This window comes from Periplaneta americana, chromosome 13 (genome assembly GCF_040183065.1).
Source record: "Periplaneta americana isolate PAMFEO1 chromosome 13, P.americana_PAMFEO1_priV1, whole genome shotgun sequence".
Lineage (NCBI taxonomy): Eukaryota > Metazoa > Arthropoda > Insecta > Blattodea > Blattidae > Periplaneta > Periplaneta americana.
The window spans coordinates 146306460-146322980 of NC_091129.1; the positions used below are offsets into that span (position 1 = coordinate 146306460).

Genomic DNA, 16521 nt, shown 5'->3' on the forward strand with positions numbered 1-16521 from the left:
TACAGCCTTGTCTCAAGCCTTTGGTTGTATAGAAGGCAGCTGATAACCTTTTTCCTATCTTAACAGCAGCTTGACAGTCTTTATATAGCCTTTGAATTAACGCTATTAGGGGTAAACTAACACCAATACCTTTTATTTCTTCCCATAACTGCTTTATGGGAACCGAGTCGTATGCTTTCTCTAAGTCAATGAATACTAAATGTGTTTCCTTTCCTTTAGCGTACATTTTTTCACTTATCTGTCTCAAATTAAATATATTATCCATACAACTCCTTCCTGTAGTAAAGCCTGCCTGATCTTCCGATATCTTCCCTTCTATTTCTTCCTCTAATCTATTCTTGATGATACTATTAAAAATCCTGCTAATGGAAGGCATGACACTTATTCCCCTGTAGTTGTTGGGTCCTTCTTATCCCCTTTTTTATGGATAGCGGAAATATATGATATTTTGTAATTCCCTAAATTAAATAAAAGAATAAGAATAAAACATTTAAGGCTATCAGAATACGGAGCTTCGAAATAAGGAAGAGGATAGGTATGACTGAAGTGGGCCACGTGTGTAGACTTCATCCGACCAGATGGCGCCGACAACGTGGGAACCAAGGATGGGAAAGAGGTACATCGGCTGACCACGTGCGCGTGGCCAGACCTCTTCAGGAAGGAGGCAGGATAGTGGACCAGAGCAGCTCAATGAAGAACATCCTGGAAACAAATGGAAGAAAGAAGGGCAGTTTAAAATATACTTTGGGATACGAACAATACTGAGAAAACTTACACACTAATTAAAATAAAAGTAAATAGGCCTAATCCTGCCCAGGAGTAGCTTCCCTGGCAAGTAACAAAGAAAGCTGACCCTTGTGCTACTGAGATTCTGTGGGCTTAACTCTATCTTTACTGAATTAAAAAGTCTATAAATCAAATTGTGACAGAGTGTAGGTCTAAAGAACTGTTAACTTAGAAATGCAGATTTGTATTGGTGGTGGTGATGGTGGAGGTTATGGTGCAGAACAAGTATTGTGATGGGAACGAATCGATTTAGAGACTTCTAGGGAACTACATGTACATGTATACAATGTAGAGAATGGAAGTGATATAACAGTGCAGATTCGAGGGGGCAATAGAACACATTAAAATGAATAAAAACGTATATTATGTTCTGTAATTAAGTCCATGGTTAATTAGAAACTTAGGTTGAAAGTCTGCCTAGTCTGGCAACAGTGCTTCTCCGGTTCATCTACGAAAAAAACACGCACTCGCATTGGATCTGAATAGCATAGTTCCATCCCTTAGTCAATGCTGTAGCGTTGTCAGACTTCCTAACGGAAGGAGAAACGTGTTAATCCTTTTATTTAATTTGCAAGAAGGCCGTTCAGCTTATTGAAAAACTTACTTAGTTATGGCTTTTAAGGAACCCGGAGGTTCATTGCCGCCCTCACATAAGCCCGCCATCGGTCCCCATCCTGAGCAAGATTAATCCAGTCTCTACCATCATATCCCACCTCCCTCAAACCCATTTCAATATTATCCTCCCATCTACGTCTCGGCCTCACCAAAGGTCTTTTTTCCTCCGGCCTCCCAACTAACAATCTATATGCATTTCTGGATTCACCCATACGTGCTGCATGCCCTGCCCACCTCAAACGTCAGGATTTAATGTCCCTAATTACGTCAGGTGAAGAATACAATGCGCGCAGTTCTGCGTTGTGTAACTTTCTCCATTCTCCTGTAACTTCATCCCTCTTAGCCCCAAATATTTTCCTAAGCACTTTATTCTCAAACATCCTTAACCTCTGTTCCACTCTCAAAATGAACAACCGGTAATGTAACTGTTTTATAAATCCTAACTTTCAGGTTTTTTGAGAGCAAACTGGATGACAAGAGCTTCTCAACCGAACAATAACAGGCATTTCCCATATTTATTCTGCGTTTAATTTCCTTCCGAGTGTCATTTACACTTGAGCCGTTCAGAGCAGAAGTGGTGTAAGTCAAAATTGGGTAATGGCGTTTAAAGTAAAAATTCTGTAAAATACAGCGCAAAGTAGCAATTAATATGTCCTTCTTGCTATCCACTGACTACTAATAGTTTAAATAAATTGAATATTAATTGCTACTTTGCGCTGTATTTTATAGAATGTTTACTTTAACTCTCATTGCCCATTTTTTACTTACACCACTTCTACTCTCAAAGGCTCATTTGTTATTGTTGCTCCAAGATATCTGAATTTTTCCACCTCTTCAAAGGATAAATTTCCAATTTTTGTAATTCCATTTCGTACAATATTCTGGTCACGAGACATAATCATATATTTTGTCTTTTCGGGATTTACTTTCAAACCTATCTCTTTACTTGCCTGACGTAAAATTACCGTGTTTTCCCTAATCGTTTGTGGATTTTCTCCTAATATATTCACGTCATCTGCATAGACAAGCAGCTGATGTAACTCGTTCAGTTCCAAACCTCTTCTGTTAAAGGGATAAATCAGTCCTTATCAGCAGCTATAATGATAAGAGTAAAAATCAGAAACAATTTTAATATTTAGGAGAAAAAATATGTTTTTCTGAGAAAAGTCTTCACTTGAGACTAATATGTTATTAGATTTTTTTGTTGAAATAAGCTGTTAAAATGTGCACAGTTATATTACTTTCACGTTGTTCATGAGTAAAAAGAAGAATGTAGATAAATGGATGTATGAATAAATGGATCGACGAGCGGAAGCATAATAGTACATTATGCAACGAGCCTGTAATGATAATAATTAAGAATCGAGTATGGATATTTACGAAACGAGCGCAAGCGAGTTTCATAATTTTCATACAAGCTTCTTAATTACCATTGTAGGCGAGTTTCATACGAATTTTTATGCTAGACCATATTTCTAACTTGAAATTACCGGTATTCAGATGTATACATTTTATTTGTAGGTATCTGACAAGATCGGAAGTGACCTTGTTCTAGTTCGTGAATTGTGAGGTGTGTTCAGACGCGAAAGTATTGATTTTTTCCGAGGAACAATAATGTCATTGACCTTGACGTAGTCCCGTTAAACTTGATAATATTATAATATTATAACCTTGATTATTGAATTCGACATTGAAAAACGAGATGACAAATTGAATTTATTTGAATATTATTTACAATTAACGCTAATTATTATAGTAACAGAACATAACCTTCTGCGACAGTATTGGATTTCCAGCCTCCGTGACTTTTCGCTAATTCTCTTTCGATTGCATATCCGAGAATAATCGATACTTGCGGTTTTATAACGGTACAAAGCTGACTTTTCATTGGCTGAACACATGTAAGCTGAGTTATCATTGGCTGAAGACCTGTACTTTAATGAGTAGGTGTACTTTAATGACATGCATTAAAGGACTGCTACCGGGTGTATAATTAGTACATTTCGGCATGGTCGAGCATAAATAAACAAATTAATCACATTAATTATGTGATGGAGATAGATTCGAAGTTGAAGCTCAAGTGTATAGTATTTCTGAATAGTGGAGGCAGCCTAAAGAAACTAATTTTATTGTATCAATAAAAAAATAGAACTTGGCCGTTCGACTTTAAACCAATTGAGAATTTTCTGAACTGGATGTAATGAGACGGGTCTGAAACATTGAGCCACCGCATTCCAAGGTGCTTATCCACCCACTCTCTACCACCCTGTCTCTCGAGCAGAAGGACACTTGTGTCTGTCAGAGGGTGGACTACACAGGTAGTGAGCACCTCTCAAGCTGAATGCCAACTTCCGGATTCAATAAGACTGAACATCTAACGAGAAGAAATCCTATACGTGTTTGTCACGTGGAAAAAAGAATTGAAAGAGTGTCATCGTAACAACACCTTCCCGTTACACATACTGTTGGGCTATTATGATTAGGGACCGGGTTTTTATGTAATATCAAGGTGTGAAATATGTACATATTTAAGTAAGAAAAATAAGCTGAATATGTACCAAAATATGTAAAATCATAGGTGGTATAGGTTAGGTTAGACTCTCCAGTTAAGATTTCATAGAGCACCCGACTTTTTTACCGCATACTTGACACATTACTATTTTTCTATCTGCAGTGAAAGCTTCGTCCATTGCAATTCATGATTTTATTGTTGTCGTTAGGGTTGAAGATAGGAGGCCATTTTAGTTAGTAAAAGCAGTAGATAAACTCACTTGAACTTTATACTGTAAGTACTAAAACTAGAGAACTGAGTGAAATGAATGACACAACAATACTGCAAGCACTGTTTCGCTTTACTGGATTAGGAGAAAATAAGAGATGTGGGACACATGTATTTTAGCTGCTCCCTGTAAGAAAAAAGTGTTCACTCATATTTACAGTGGGTGGTATGGGGTGAGTACCTCTATTACTTCCTGGAACTAAGAATGTTATGTTTCGTCCCGAAATATATCCTTTCTTGGGTAAATAAAAAGACTTTTTAAATGTGTATATTTCAAATTGCAAACTTCCCCAGCAGAAGTTTTTTTTTTTTTTGTTTTCCTTTTAGAGAAGTGAAAATGAATAAAACTCGTAAATATGTAATGTGGAGTAAATATGTAAAAAATATGTAGTATCAAATTTTAATATGTTAATGGTAATTACAAGATTCGCAAAGATTTGTTATTTACATACGGTTAGGTTGAAAGGAATATAATATGTAATTACATAAAAATCCGGTCTCTAATTATGATACAAAAAAATCAATCTTTTGCTGTAACTTTTCTATCAAAGCATATACAAACTTAAAAAAAAAAAATGAAGTCATGTGTTACTTTAGACATTTATGAAGGTTTTGGAGTTAAATTAATTTTTTATTTGTAGTAATGGACAATTTTTAGTTGGTTATTTAATGACGCTGTATCAACTACTAGGTTATTTAGCGTCGATGAGATTGGTGATAGCGAGATGATATTTGGCGAGATGAGGCCGAGGATTCGCCATAGATTACCTTGCATTCACATTACGGTTGGGGAAAACCTCGGAAAAAACCCAACCATGTAATCAGCCCAAGCGGGGAACGAACCCGCGCCCGAACGCAACTTCAGACCGGCAGGCAAGCGCCTTAACCGACTGAGTCACGCCGGTGGCTTTGGACAAAATTAAAACAAAATCAGTGTGTCATAATAGTCTTCTGTGTGGGCTATTGTGATACACCTACAGGGCTATTCTGATACATTGCTATAAATCTGGCCTTATTGTACAGAATAATGAAGTAAGGCTACTGAGATAAACACAGATGCTTAATGTATCACGTGTAAAAGTTTGGTTGAAATCACATTAAAATTTACTGAGATTTAGCAACTTTTGTAATTACGTCTTTTTTTTCCCAAAACAATTTATAGAAATTAGTGAAACTTCAACATTAAACTGACAATACTAGGAAACTACTATATTTCCAAATACTTTTTTTTTTTTGTTAAGAGATTGAGAAAATTGTGAACAGTTTGTATTGCTAAAATATATATTTTTTAAACAATGATGCATTTATTTTCCAAAGTCGCATTGAATTTTAGTAGTAAGAAGAATGACTAGGTCTATATTATCCACACCTGTGGAGTAACGGTTACCGCAGGGCTGTGCAGCAAGAGCGGATTCTACTCTCTCACAGGGAGCCATATGATTTCTCTTCATCCCCTTTCTTCCCCGCCGAACACTGCGCAGCGTTGATTCAGTGACGGATGAATATTAAGCGTCCCAGTTTAGAGACTGGATCCGCTCCCGACGCCCAGCCCTGGGTTAGCGTGTCTGGCCGCGAAACCAGGTGGCTCGGGTTCGAATTTCGGTCGGGGTAAGTTACCTGATTGAGGTTTTTCCCAGGGGTTTTCCCTCAACCTAATATGAGCAAATGCTGGGTAACTATCGGTGCTGGACTCCGGACTCATTTCACCGGTAATATCATCTTCATCTCATTCAGACGCTAAATAACCCGAGATATTGATACAGCGTAGTAAAATAACCTTCTAAAAAAAAAAGAATGACTATTAAGCTAAAATTGTTATGTAAATAAGTAAAAATAAGTTTATGTGTAATTTTGTTTAACTTATAATGTATTGTAGGTGCCATTCCAACATGTCAATTCAAACATCCCTCAAGAGCTGAGAAATTATGAAATAACCCCCCTCCCCAAGAGATAATAAATTGCTTTGTTGTTCTTCTTTAGTCAACTGTCCGAAGAGAGGTTTGAACCTCATACGTAACATCAATAAGCCATCACTCATTAGGCAACTAGGCCAGGAGATAATTGGGTAGGGTGACCAGTTCCTTTCCACCTCCAATACATACATCACCGATTAGCTATATATTCCACTAGTCAGACTTCAGATGCTTACAAACATTTGTTCTTCCTCTGACACATATCGTCAAATGAGATGTACTGCCTGATAACAGATGTACATATCAGCCAGAACCTCAATCAGAGGAATAAATTGCTTTATTTTATAAAATTTATCAACTCGATCAATTTTTTCATTGTAAACATAATATTATAAAAGCCCTTACAGTGTATCATAATAGCCCCAACATGTGTATCACAATAGCCCTCCTCATTAACCCACTAATTACAGCTAGACTGTTCAACATTCACAGCTTTTCTTTAGAGAAAATGAAGCCGACACTATTCTGAGCAAAAGGAAAATTTAAAAATTATTCTATCTTCCTTCATATAAAAGCGATAAAAGAGTCCCCGAGTATCACATCAAGAGATCTTTAAGAATCAAAACTGCCTTTTCTTCTAATACATTTATGGACTGATTGTGATTTTTTTTTAGACTTTGTCCAATATTACTCCTTAAAGAGCATAAAATGTGCTTCTATAACACTGGTCAACAAAATTAAACATATTTTTTTCTTAAGAAATCACGAATGGGTGATTCTTGTAGCATTTTTTGTGCTGATTTCAAATCTGTTTTCAAAATTTTTCTATCACCAAGGTTTCTGAGTAATTAGATGAAATGTAATTCAGACTTTTCTAGTGTTAATATCTTGTAACATTTTACCTAAAATCATGTTTACTTATCTAAAACGTGTGTAAAATAGATTTTAAGCTATACTTGGCTTGAGAAACATCTCTTTTCAGTGTCCAGCAGTAGTCTGCCAGAATCTTTGAATTTCATTTTTCCTGATAGCACCTTTCCTTTTTAGAAAAATCCTGAAGAAAACGCTCCCCACGTTCGCTCACTACCCGAAGGTTTCGAGGGCATAAAAAATAGATGGGAATCCAAGAAGTTATTTAGAGAGACATATTACACCCCATCATGTTATGGTTCTGAATCAGCTCGCTGACAAGTTCTCTGTAATCCTCTGATCTGTGGTTCCTAGAAAGTAACAATCTGTTGAATGATCCTTAGGCTCCCGGCATATCATTGGAACTGGAAAAGGCATATGACGGGATACTTTCAGCCAGCCAGTTAATAGAATTACATGGAACACAACAGATTTCAGAGCCCCAGTCCCTGTCCTCATCTATTTTGTAATCAAAATAACTCTCGTAAGCTCTTTTAACTAGTGTAGTAAAAATTCGCCTATGTGCTTTTAAAGTTAACTAACCACAAATATAACAAAAATTGTTTATGTGATTTACACAGTATTTCGAGATTATGTTTCACTTTATAAGAAACTTTTACCATAATTAAAATTAGAAAACACAGGTTATGAAACTTGTTTCATGTAAGTTCCAACTCAACTGAGAATTAATACTAACTTTTACAGTCTAATGAGAAATAAAATTCGTTTTTATGAATTCTGACTTCACAGGCAACAATAAAATTATCTAAAGTTATAGGTCAATTGTTAAAGCAATAAAATGAAATATTTTCTTTCCATTAGTATGTTATGGACTATAAAACTATAGCAATATAAATAAACCAATGTTTCCAAAATTACAAAAACATAGTGGGTGGTAGAAAATTTCTGACTTTATTTTTGGAATCAGCAGATGAATGAAATTACACAAGAAACAACATAAATTTTACATTTTACAAAATCATTGTTGACCAGTGTAATCGCAGTTTTAAACATTTTCAAACTGAGCTTTTGATACATTTTTAAAGTCTGTATCAAATTAGCTTGACTTCTTTTTTACTGTATCATATTAGCCCTACTTGACCCTATGAAAAGAAATTTACGTGGAACAGTCATTAAGTTCTAATACTGAGCGCATAGTGGCGTTGTGGTGCACTATAGCGCATAGGTGGCGCCATGGTATGATAGGCCTTCTTTGTCAGTTAGTCTCTCGACCCAACAAGAGACAGTTGAGTGCATGCACTGTAAGCAGAACTACGGTCTTTGTTGTGACGGTGATTTGAATGCGCACGTCGGAACCCGAGATGTCACAGTTTGAGCAATGGGCAAACATCAAGTTCTGCCAGAAATTAGGCAAAACTGCTGCCGAAACGTTTCAAATGATGCAGCAAGTTTACGGTGAGGACGCAGTGAGTCGCAGTGTTGTGTTTAGGTGGCACCGACGTTTTTTGCAAGGAAGAGCCAGTTTGGAAGATGATGTGCTTACTGGCCGGCCACAAACAATTCGAACTGAACGCAAGATCCAAGAAGTTGCAACGTTGGTGCGTGCTAACCGCTCCCAAACGGTAGACGATATCGCAGCAACAGTAGGGGCCAGCCATGGTACTCGCTACAAAATTTTGTCTGATGACCTGAACATGTCTCGTGTTACCCAGCACAGTGTGCCACGAATCCTATCGCAAGGCCAACGTGATGATCCCATGACGATTTGTGGTGACCTCATCAGTAGTGCTGACGATGATCCGACGTTTCTCAACTGGATAATAACTGGAGACGAAACTTGGTGTTTCCTTTACGATCCGCAACTGAAACGACAATCCGCCACCTGGAAAATGCCGTTATCACCACGACAGAAAAAACCGCGACAAGACATGTCAAAAGACAAGGTGATGCTTGAACTGTTTTTTTATTCAAATGGAATTGTTCACATGGAATTCATCCCAGAAGGTGCAACTGTGAACAAAACCCGCTACAAAAAGATCCTTGGCCGTTTACGAGATTCAATTCGCCGTAAGCGACCTGAGCTATGGAGTACAAAGAATTGGCTGTTGCTACATGACAACACCCCTGCACATCGCTCTGTCCTTGTCCAAGAGGAACTTGCAAGACAACAGGTGACAGTTCTTCCACATCCTCCATACTCACCTCATTTCGCACCATGCGATTTTTTTCTCTTTCCTCGCATGAAAGCAACCCTATGTGGTCGTAGATTTCATTCTTCCGAAGAGGTCATGACTGCCACAAGAGAAGCCATACGGGACCTTCCTGCCAACACCTTTCAACGGTGCTTCCAGCAGCTATACCAACGTTGGCAAACGTGCATAACGGCCAACAGAGACTATTTTGAGGGAGGATGTGGTTCTGTTTAAATGTACGCCGTGCGGCATCTTGTGATACATCCAGATTCTAGTGGGAGCCTACCTTCCAGGCGTCAAGTCTTAGAACTTCATGACTGTACCACGTATACATAATCTAGTTCTTAAAATAATATTTCTTGTCCACAACAAAATACGATGCCGCAATTCGTACCTATTCTAACTCCTACCACAAGAATCTAACACAGAAAAAACAATCCCATTCCAAAGCGCAAAAACCAATCAACCACAAGTTTGCTCACGCGGACGGCAACCAAGACTACAAATTCAGTGTTTGCTAAGTGGCGAAGAAATAACAAAGTGGTCTATGTAGAGCGAATTAGGTGTAAATTGCTTTCTACCCGGGGACGCTGCTTTTAAACGATGTGAGCACTGAACAGGCATGCAAGAGAGAGGAGTCATCACTTACTGTTGGGGTCGTGGATCCACCTCTTCTTTTCTCCCGCTTTCAGACCCCCGTTGCTGCCCCCAGCATTCCTGGCTTCATCCTGCAACAAGCGATAACAGAATGGTGACACCACACACCAATTTAATTAAATTACCCGCCATTTCAATTATCAGACACTGTATGAAACGGAAATTAAAAACATTATTAGACTCGAGCGAGAAATAATAAAACCCTACCGCAGATCTTAGGCCTAGGATCCTGACGTGGCATTTCAATTTAATTCTTAATGGAATTTCATTTATATTGCATCTGCTCATCAGACAAACTTTGTGACGACGAGAGGGGGTTGGAGTATGCAGTATAAAATAAGCACTATTTTGTGGTTGACCGCAAATGGAAAACTATTTTTCTTGGTAGCTTTTATGAGCCCCCAGCCATAAAATACCTCGTGGGAGTATTGGATGTTAAGGAAATAGATAGAAGTTTATTGCAGGTTCTATTCTTCTATTCTGCATTTTATAGGCCCAAACCGATCTTCCGAGAACGATAAAAGACGTGGTTTCATTTGAGACATATGTACATCGGCCGATTGCAATAAAGTGGCAGCTGGTCTTAAATCTTAAAACATGAAAACCAGACGTAAACACTCGGAGTAAAACAAAGAACAACAATGTTCTGAGGAACATTACTTACCTGTAGTCGTTTATAGCCAAAGTTGTTCAAATCCCGCTTAAAGAAAGTAAACACTTCTGGTCACATTCCGTAACAGAGTTGAATATAAAATTAAAACTAAAAGGAGTACAAAATCGACAGATGAGATTTAACGCCAGTCGGTCGTCCTCGATGGTGCTAAGGAAGTCTAACGTCCTCGTTTGGGTTTCAATACTTTAGAGCAGCGGTGGCGAAAATGTAATCATGCGCCGAGCCACTGTGTAACCTGCAACGTGCATAGCACCTATGGAGGGAGGCGGACACCCATTCATTCATTCATTCATTCATTCATTCATTCATTCATTCATTCATTCATTCCATAGATCTTACATGAGTAATGAAGCTTTAAGATGTGGAACATGTAAACATTTTCAATATTACAATTACAATTTTTACAAATTTTTATAGTTTTACAATTTAGTAATTTTCTACAATTTTTACAATTTTGTACAATTTTTTTTACATTTTGGCGAGATGTAGTGAGATATAGTGAGATGAGATGAGGTCCGAGGATTCGCCAAAATATTACCCGGCATTTGCCTTTTGGTGGGGGAAACCTCGGAAAAACCCAATCAGGTAATCAAATCAAAGGGGGTAATCAAATCAAAGGGGTTGATGCCAAGGACTCGCCATAGACCATCCGAAGGGGAAGTGAAGCAACTGTCTGACTTATTAACGGATTTTCATTTTCCTTACGTTAAGCACTTAAATATAATTTTATACAGTACAAGGTTACAAACTAATGTTTAGTACGTGTAACGAAGAAAGTAATGAACAATAAATGAACAATATCACAACCTAAAATTAACTGTCTTCAGAATATCTCTGCGACAGAGTTTCAAAATCAGGAATTATGTCACTTACTGCCAGTCGTAGTTGATCACGAAGGTATTTGTCTGTTAGTCGTAATCTAAATTTGGTGTTTACTATTTTAATTGTTGAAAATAATTTTTCACAAACGTAAGTTGTAGCGAACATGGCTTCAACAGAGCAAGCGAAAGAACGAAGCTTCGGATATTTATTTTTTGGAAAAGATTTGAAAGTTCAACATTTGTCAAGTCCTTACCTCTAGCTTTCATTTGACATCACATAGTAAATCAGTGAGTTCAAATTGAAGAGCTAACCGCATTATTCGTACATCTGCTGAAAAAGGGTCGACATACAGAGATGATGATGATGATGATGATGATGATGATGATGAAGATGAAGATGATAACAACAACAATAACACTTAACCTTTTAATGTTTCATCAGTAACATGTAGTATAATGCCGTTTTATGTTATACAACCGGTTTCCTCGTAATACTTGTGAACAAATCATACATTTAATATTCTCATCATATTGACAGCAAAAAAATGCGTCCTCCCATCCTACTTGGAGTTTGACTCCAGTGAGTGAGAGGGTGGGGGTTGGCGGATGTTAGAAGCAAGCGAAATGCACAACTATCACTGCGAGCCACAATGTCTCGCGAGTCACGTTCTCGCCACGGCTGCTTTAGAGCAACCCTGTCCAAACGGTGATCATTGAAGGAGAACACTCAATAGAAGAAGGCGAGTGGAAGAAATAACTCGCGAGCGCAGAGTAGGAGTGGTATCGTTGCGGTGGAGGAGGAGTGCGGTGATCCAGTTAACTGTTCAGAATTCTTAAATATTTTCTTGTCTCTTGAGCTATGATTACCTGTCGTGCATAATGAACGTAGGGAAAGGAAAGAAACGTGATCACCAACCATATTATTTTCATATGTTACGGGAAAGCTGTTATTTTTTTAAACAGTTGGAGAACATTCTCAGTACCTTTTATGTCAGACAAATTACAAAAGGAAGACGAAAACATAATATAACAGATATATTATTTTAATGTACCGAAGTACATATGATATTTCCATGCAGATATTCTGCGTCATCATACAATGAAAGAGTAATGGAACGGAGAAAAATTCTCTCCGGCGCTGGGATTTGAACCCGGGTTTTCAGCTCTACGTGCTGATGCTTTATCCACTAAGCCACACCGGATACAACTCCGACGCCGGATAGAATCGTCTCAGATTAAGCTCCAACTCTTGGGTTCCCTCTAGTGGCCGCCCTCTGCACTACGTCATAGATGTCTATGAACGCAGGACCGAAGTCCACACATGTGCTGAGGTGCACTCGATATGAGTGACTAGTTGGCCGGGATCCGACGGAATAAGCGCCGTCTGCATGGAAATATCATATGTACTACGGTACATTAAAATAATATATATGATATGCGTAAATCACTTCGTGATTTAAGACGGCGCTTATTCCGTCGGATCCCGGCCAACTAGTCACTCATATCGAGTGCACCTCAGCACATGTGTGGACTTCGGTCCTGCGTTCATAGACATCTATGAAGTAGTGCAGAGGGCGGCCACTAGAGGAAACCCAAGAGTTGGAGCTTAATCTGAGACGATTCTATCCGGCGTCGGAGTTGTATCCGGTGTGGCTTAGTGGATAAAGCATCAGCACGTAGAGCTGAAAACCCGGGTTCAAATCCCAGCGCCGGAGAGAATTTTTCTCCGTTCCATTACTCTTTCATTGTATAATATAACAGGCCTGCACAAGGTTTGCGCTCTTCGAGCCGGCTCACAGCTCATGAGCGGAATGCAGATATTAGCTGCGCTCTGTGTTAGGGTGGACTGGAAGAAGGGGTGATCTCGTACAAAATATACACAAAAGGAAGTAATATTACGAGTGTTTATGAAATGAATTCCCGCTCAGTCTTTGCAAAACTATCTTGGACTATTATTAATTAATAAAGAAATATTTATTTTACAGAAACCATAGAGATTCTATAGCTACTTAAATGTACAATATCATTTTGTTATATTTTTATTTATCAGTACATGAAAACGAAATTTTATGCTGTTGGCAGCTGAAAGGAACAGTAGCCTACTGGTCGTAATGAAACATCAGTTACAGATGTTCCATGCCTGCCTATAATAAAGTTGATTGTAGAAAACAGTTGCTCACAAATATAAATGTTGAGCCAAACATAGCAATCATTTTCACAGCCAGCCTGTGTAGTCGTGGATATTATTGCTAATGTTTAGTCTTGTAAAACTCAACCAGGCTAGTAGTATTATTCAAACGGTCTTTAGCTCTTAGGTCACATTGAAGATCAATAAGTTCAAGCTGTAAATCGTTAAGTGTTATGTTTTAGGCCTATTTAACCACGCTCGCAACTGCCGAGGTTATATCAGCGTCGCCCGTGTGCCGGAATTTTGTCCCGCAGGAGTTCTTTTACATTCCAGTAAATCTACTGACATGAGCCTGTCGCATTTAAGCACACCTGGCCCGGAATCGAACCCGCAACCTCGGACATAGAAATAATTAAGAAAGTACCTCTGATAAGACAATGTATTTCAAATCATAAAAAATAAATACTGACTGTAATAATACCGGGTAATAATGTAGCTTTCAAGTCCTGAACCTTTTCACTGCGATCTTCAGCAATAAAACAACGGCAAGTATCTTTATGTCTGGACTCGTAATGACTCATTATGTTATGTTTCTTTATACCCTTCAAAATGTTGTGGCAGATAAGGCACTGCGTATTTACTCGAGCAGCTATGAAAAAATAAGCATTTTCCCATTCAACATTGAAAGAATTTGCCTGATGATCACTTTTCCGTCTTTTAGATTCCTCCATACTGTACTGTAGCAGTAGGTAAGCAACGTGAAACAGTTACTGAGAATAGGCCTACACACTGCACTCCACTACATAGCTGAGTGGTCGTTTCTCTCTCCTCTACCTATAGCAAGTCTATGTCATTCTGACGTATCTTCCTCTCCGTTTCGGCTAGCGGTAAACAAGGCTCTTCCGCTCCGAAAGAGCGCGCGCGCTCGTTGAGCGCTCAATGAATAATCAAATGTAGTTTTCTCATTCTGAGGTAACTAAAAAATGTGTTATCGTACAGAGGTGTGAAAATTATTAGAATAATCTTAATTTTAAAGGTTTTTTAATAGTTCCTTCACAAATATTAATTGAATTGATGAATATTGGTGTATATTACTATACTGATGTAAGATATATTTACTACTAACAATGCCGGAAAGCATTGTTGTACATTGGTATTTTTCTTATTTTACAATTGTTATGGGAATTCAGAAATTATTATATTATGTTGGCGGAATTGGAAACATAAAAAAATTATATGCACAAAACAGATGTATACATTCATTTGAACCTTCACAACAATGTAAACGCAAAGAACAATTTGTTTAAAGCATTTCTTAATTAATTTTTTATGTTTCCAATTCCGCCAACATAATATAATAATTTCTGAATTCCCATAACAATTGTAAAATAAGAAAAATACCAATGTACAACAATGCTTTCCGGCATTGTTAGTAGTAAATATATCCTACATCAGTATAGTAATATTATATACCAATTTCATCAATTCAATGAATATTTGTGAAGGACCTATTAAAAAAACTTTAAAATCAAGATTATTCTAATAATTTTCACACCTCTCTACATTCTCAACGAATGATACAGCAAGTAAAACTGGCTGTCATTTTTGTTTTCTATAATAGGATGAACCCAAAAAATCTGTCCCGATAACGCCTCCACCTTGTACGACGTAATAAAAGCTACAACAGTGCTTCCTCTTCGAAATTCATTTTGATACTAAGCTTCGGTGTGGTGTGGTTGTCTGTGGTCGATATGTAGGCCTACTTCAAAGTTGTGGTCCGTGTGAGTTAAGCCGACCACAAAAAAGTAGTTCGCGTACAGCACAACCAGACAAAAACTGCAAAATAATCGCGAATTTGTGGTCCTTGTGAGTTGATCTTAAGGCAGCCGTGGCGAAAATGTGACTCACGAGCACATTGTGGCTCGCAATGATAGTTATGCATTTCTTTTGCTTCCTACCTCCTCCAACCCCCACCCTCTCACTCACTGAAGTCAAACTCCGTTCCATTTGTATTTCTTTGTCTCTGACCTGCGAGTGGCGTATCGTCGCAATGTCTCTCTCGAAACCGTGTACCTCTACAAAAACGAAAGTTTCATGTAGAATGGGAGGACGCGTTTTTTTGCTGTCAATATGATGAGAATATTAAATGTATGATTTGTTCACAAGTATTAACAGGAAAACGGTTGTATAACATAAAACGGCATTATACTACATGTTACTTATGAAACATTAAAAGGTTAAGTATTATTATTATTATTATTATTATTATTATTATTATTATTATTATTATTATTATTATTATATCATCTCTGTACGTCAATCCTTTTTCAGCAGATGTACGAATAATGCGGTTAAATCTTCAAGTTTTACTCACAGATTTACAATGTGATGTTAAATGAAAGTTAGATGTAAGGACTTGACAAATGTTTAACTTTTCAAATCTTTGCCAAAAAAATAAATATCCGAAGCTTCGTTCTTTTATTTGCTCTGTTGAATCCATGTTCGCTACGTTTGTGAAAAAATATTTTCAACAATGAAAATAGTAAAAACCAAATTTAGATCACGACTGACAGACAAATACCTTCGTGATCAACTACGACTGGCAGTAAGTGACATAATTCCTGATTTTGAAACTCTGTCGCAGAGACATTTTGAAGAGAGTTAATTTTAAGTTGTGATAATGTGTCCTATGTTTTGTTATTCATTTCTTTCTTCGTTACACGTACTAAAAAAATGTATCCGCATATCATCAGCTAAGTACAAGATCTCATCATAACAATTTACTCATTATACCCTACCACAAGACATCTTTATATTCTTCATCTTATACAGTTTCAGTTGCTAGAAATTGGAACTCGCTACCGAGTGATGTAAGGGGTTGTTGGACAATAACTTCATTTAGGTCAAAATTACATAAATTCTTACTTAACAAATTAATTGCTGATTAATATTTATTACATATAATGAAACTAACATCTGTCCATTCTTATTATCATCATTAATTTCTCTAAATTGATTTACAAAACCTCTAATGGCAATTACATTAATATTCTCATTATAGAAATATATTTTAGATTTACATATTTT

The 16521-nt window shown here is 37.4% G+C and overlaps 1 protein-coding gene across 2 annotated transcripts in view; it reads right to left on the bottom strand.

The window, feature by feature from the left end:
- Positions 1 to 16521, bottom strand: part of Cow (Proteoglycan Cow) — a 1076490-nt gene that overhangs the window by 541607 nt on the left and 518362 nt on the right. For both annotated transcript variants that reach the window (XM_069844415.1, XM_069844416.1), the window contains exon 2: positions 9805 to 9883. In XM_069844415.1, coding sequence (XP_069700516.1) covers positions 9805 to 9883 — 79 coding nt within the window. The remainder of the gene's footprint in view (positions 1 to 9804; positions 9884 to 16521) is intronic.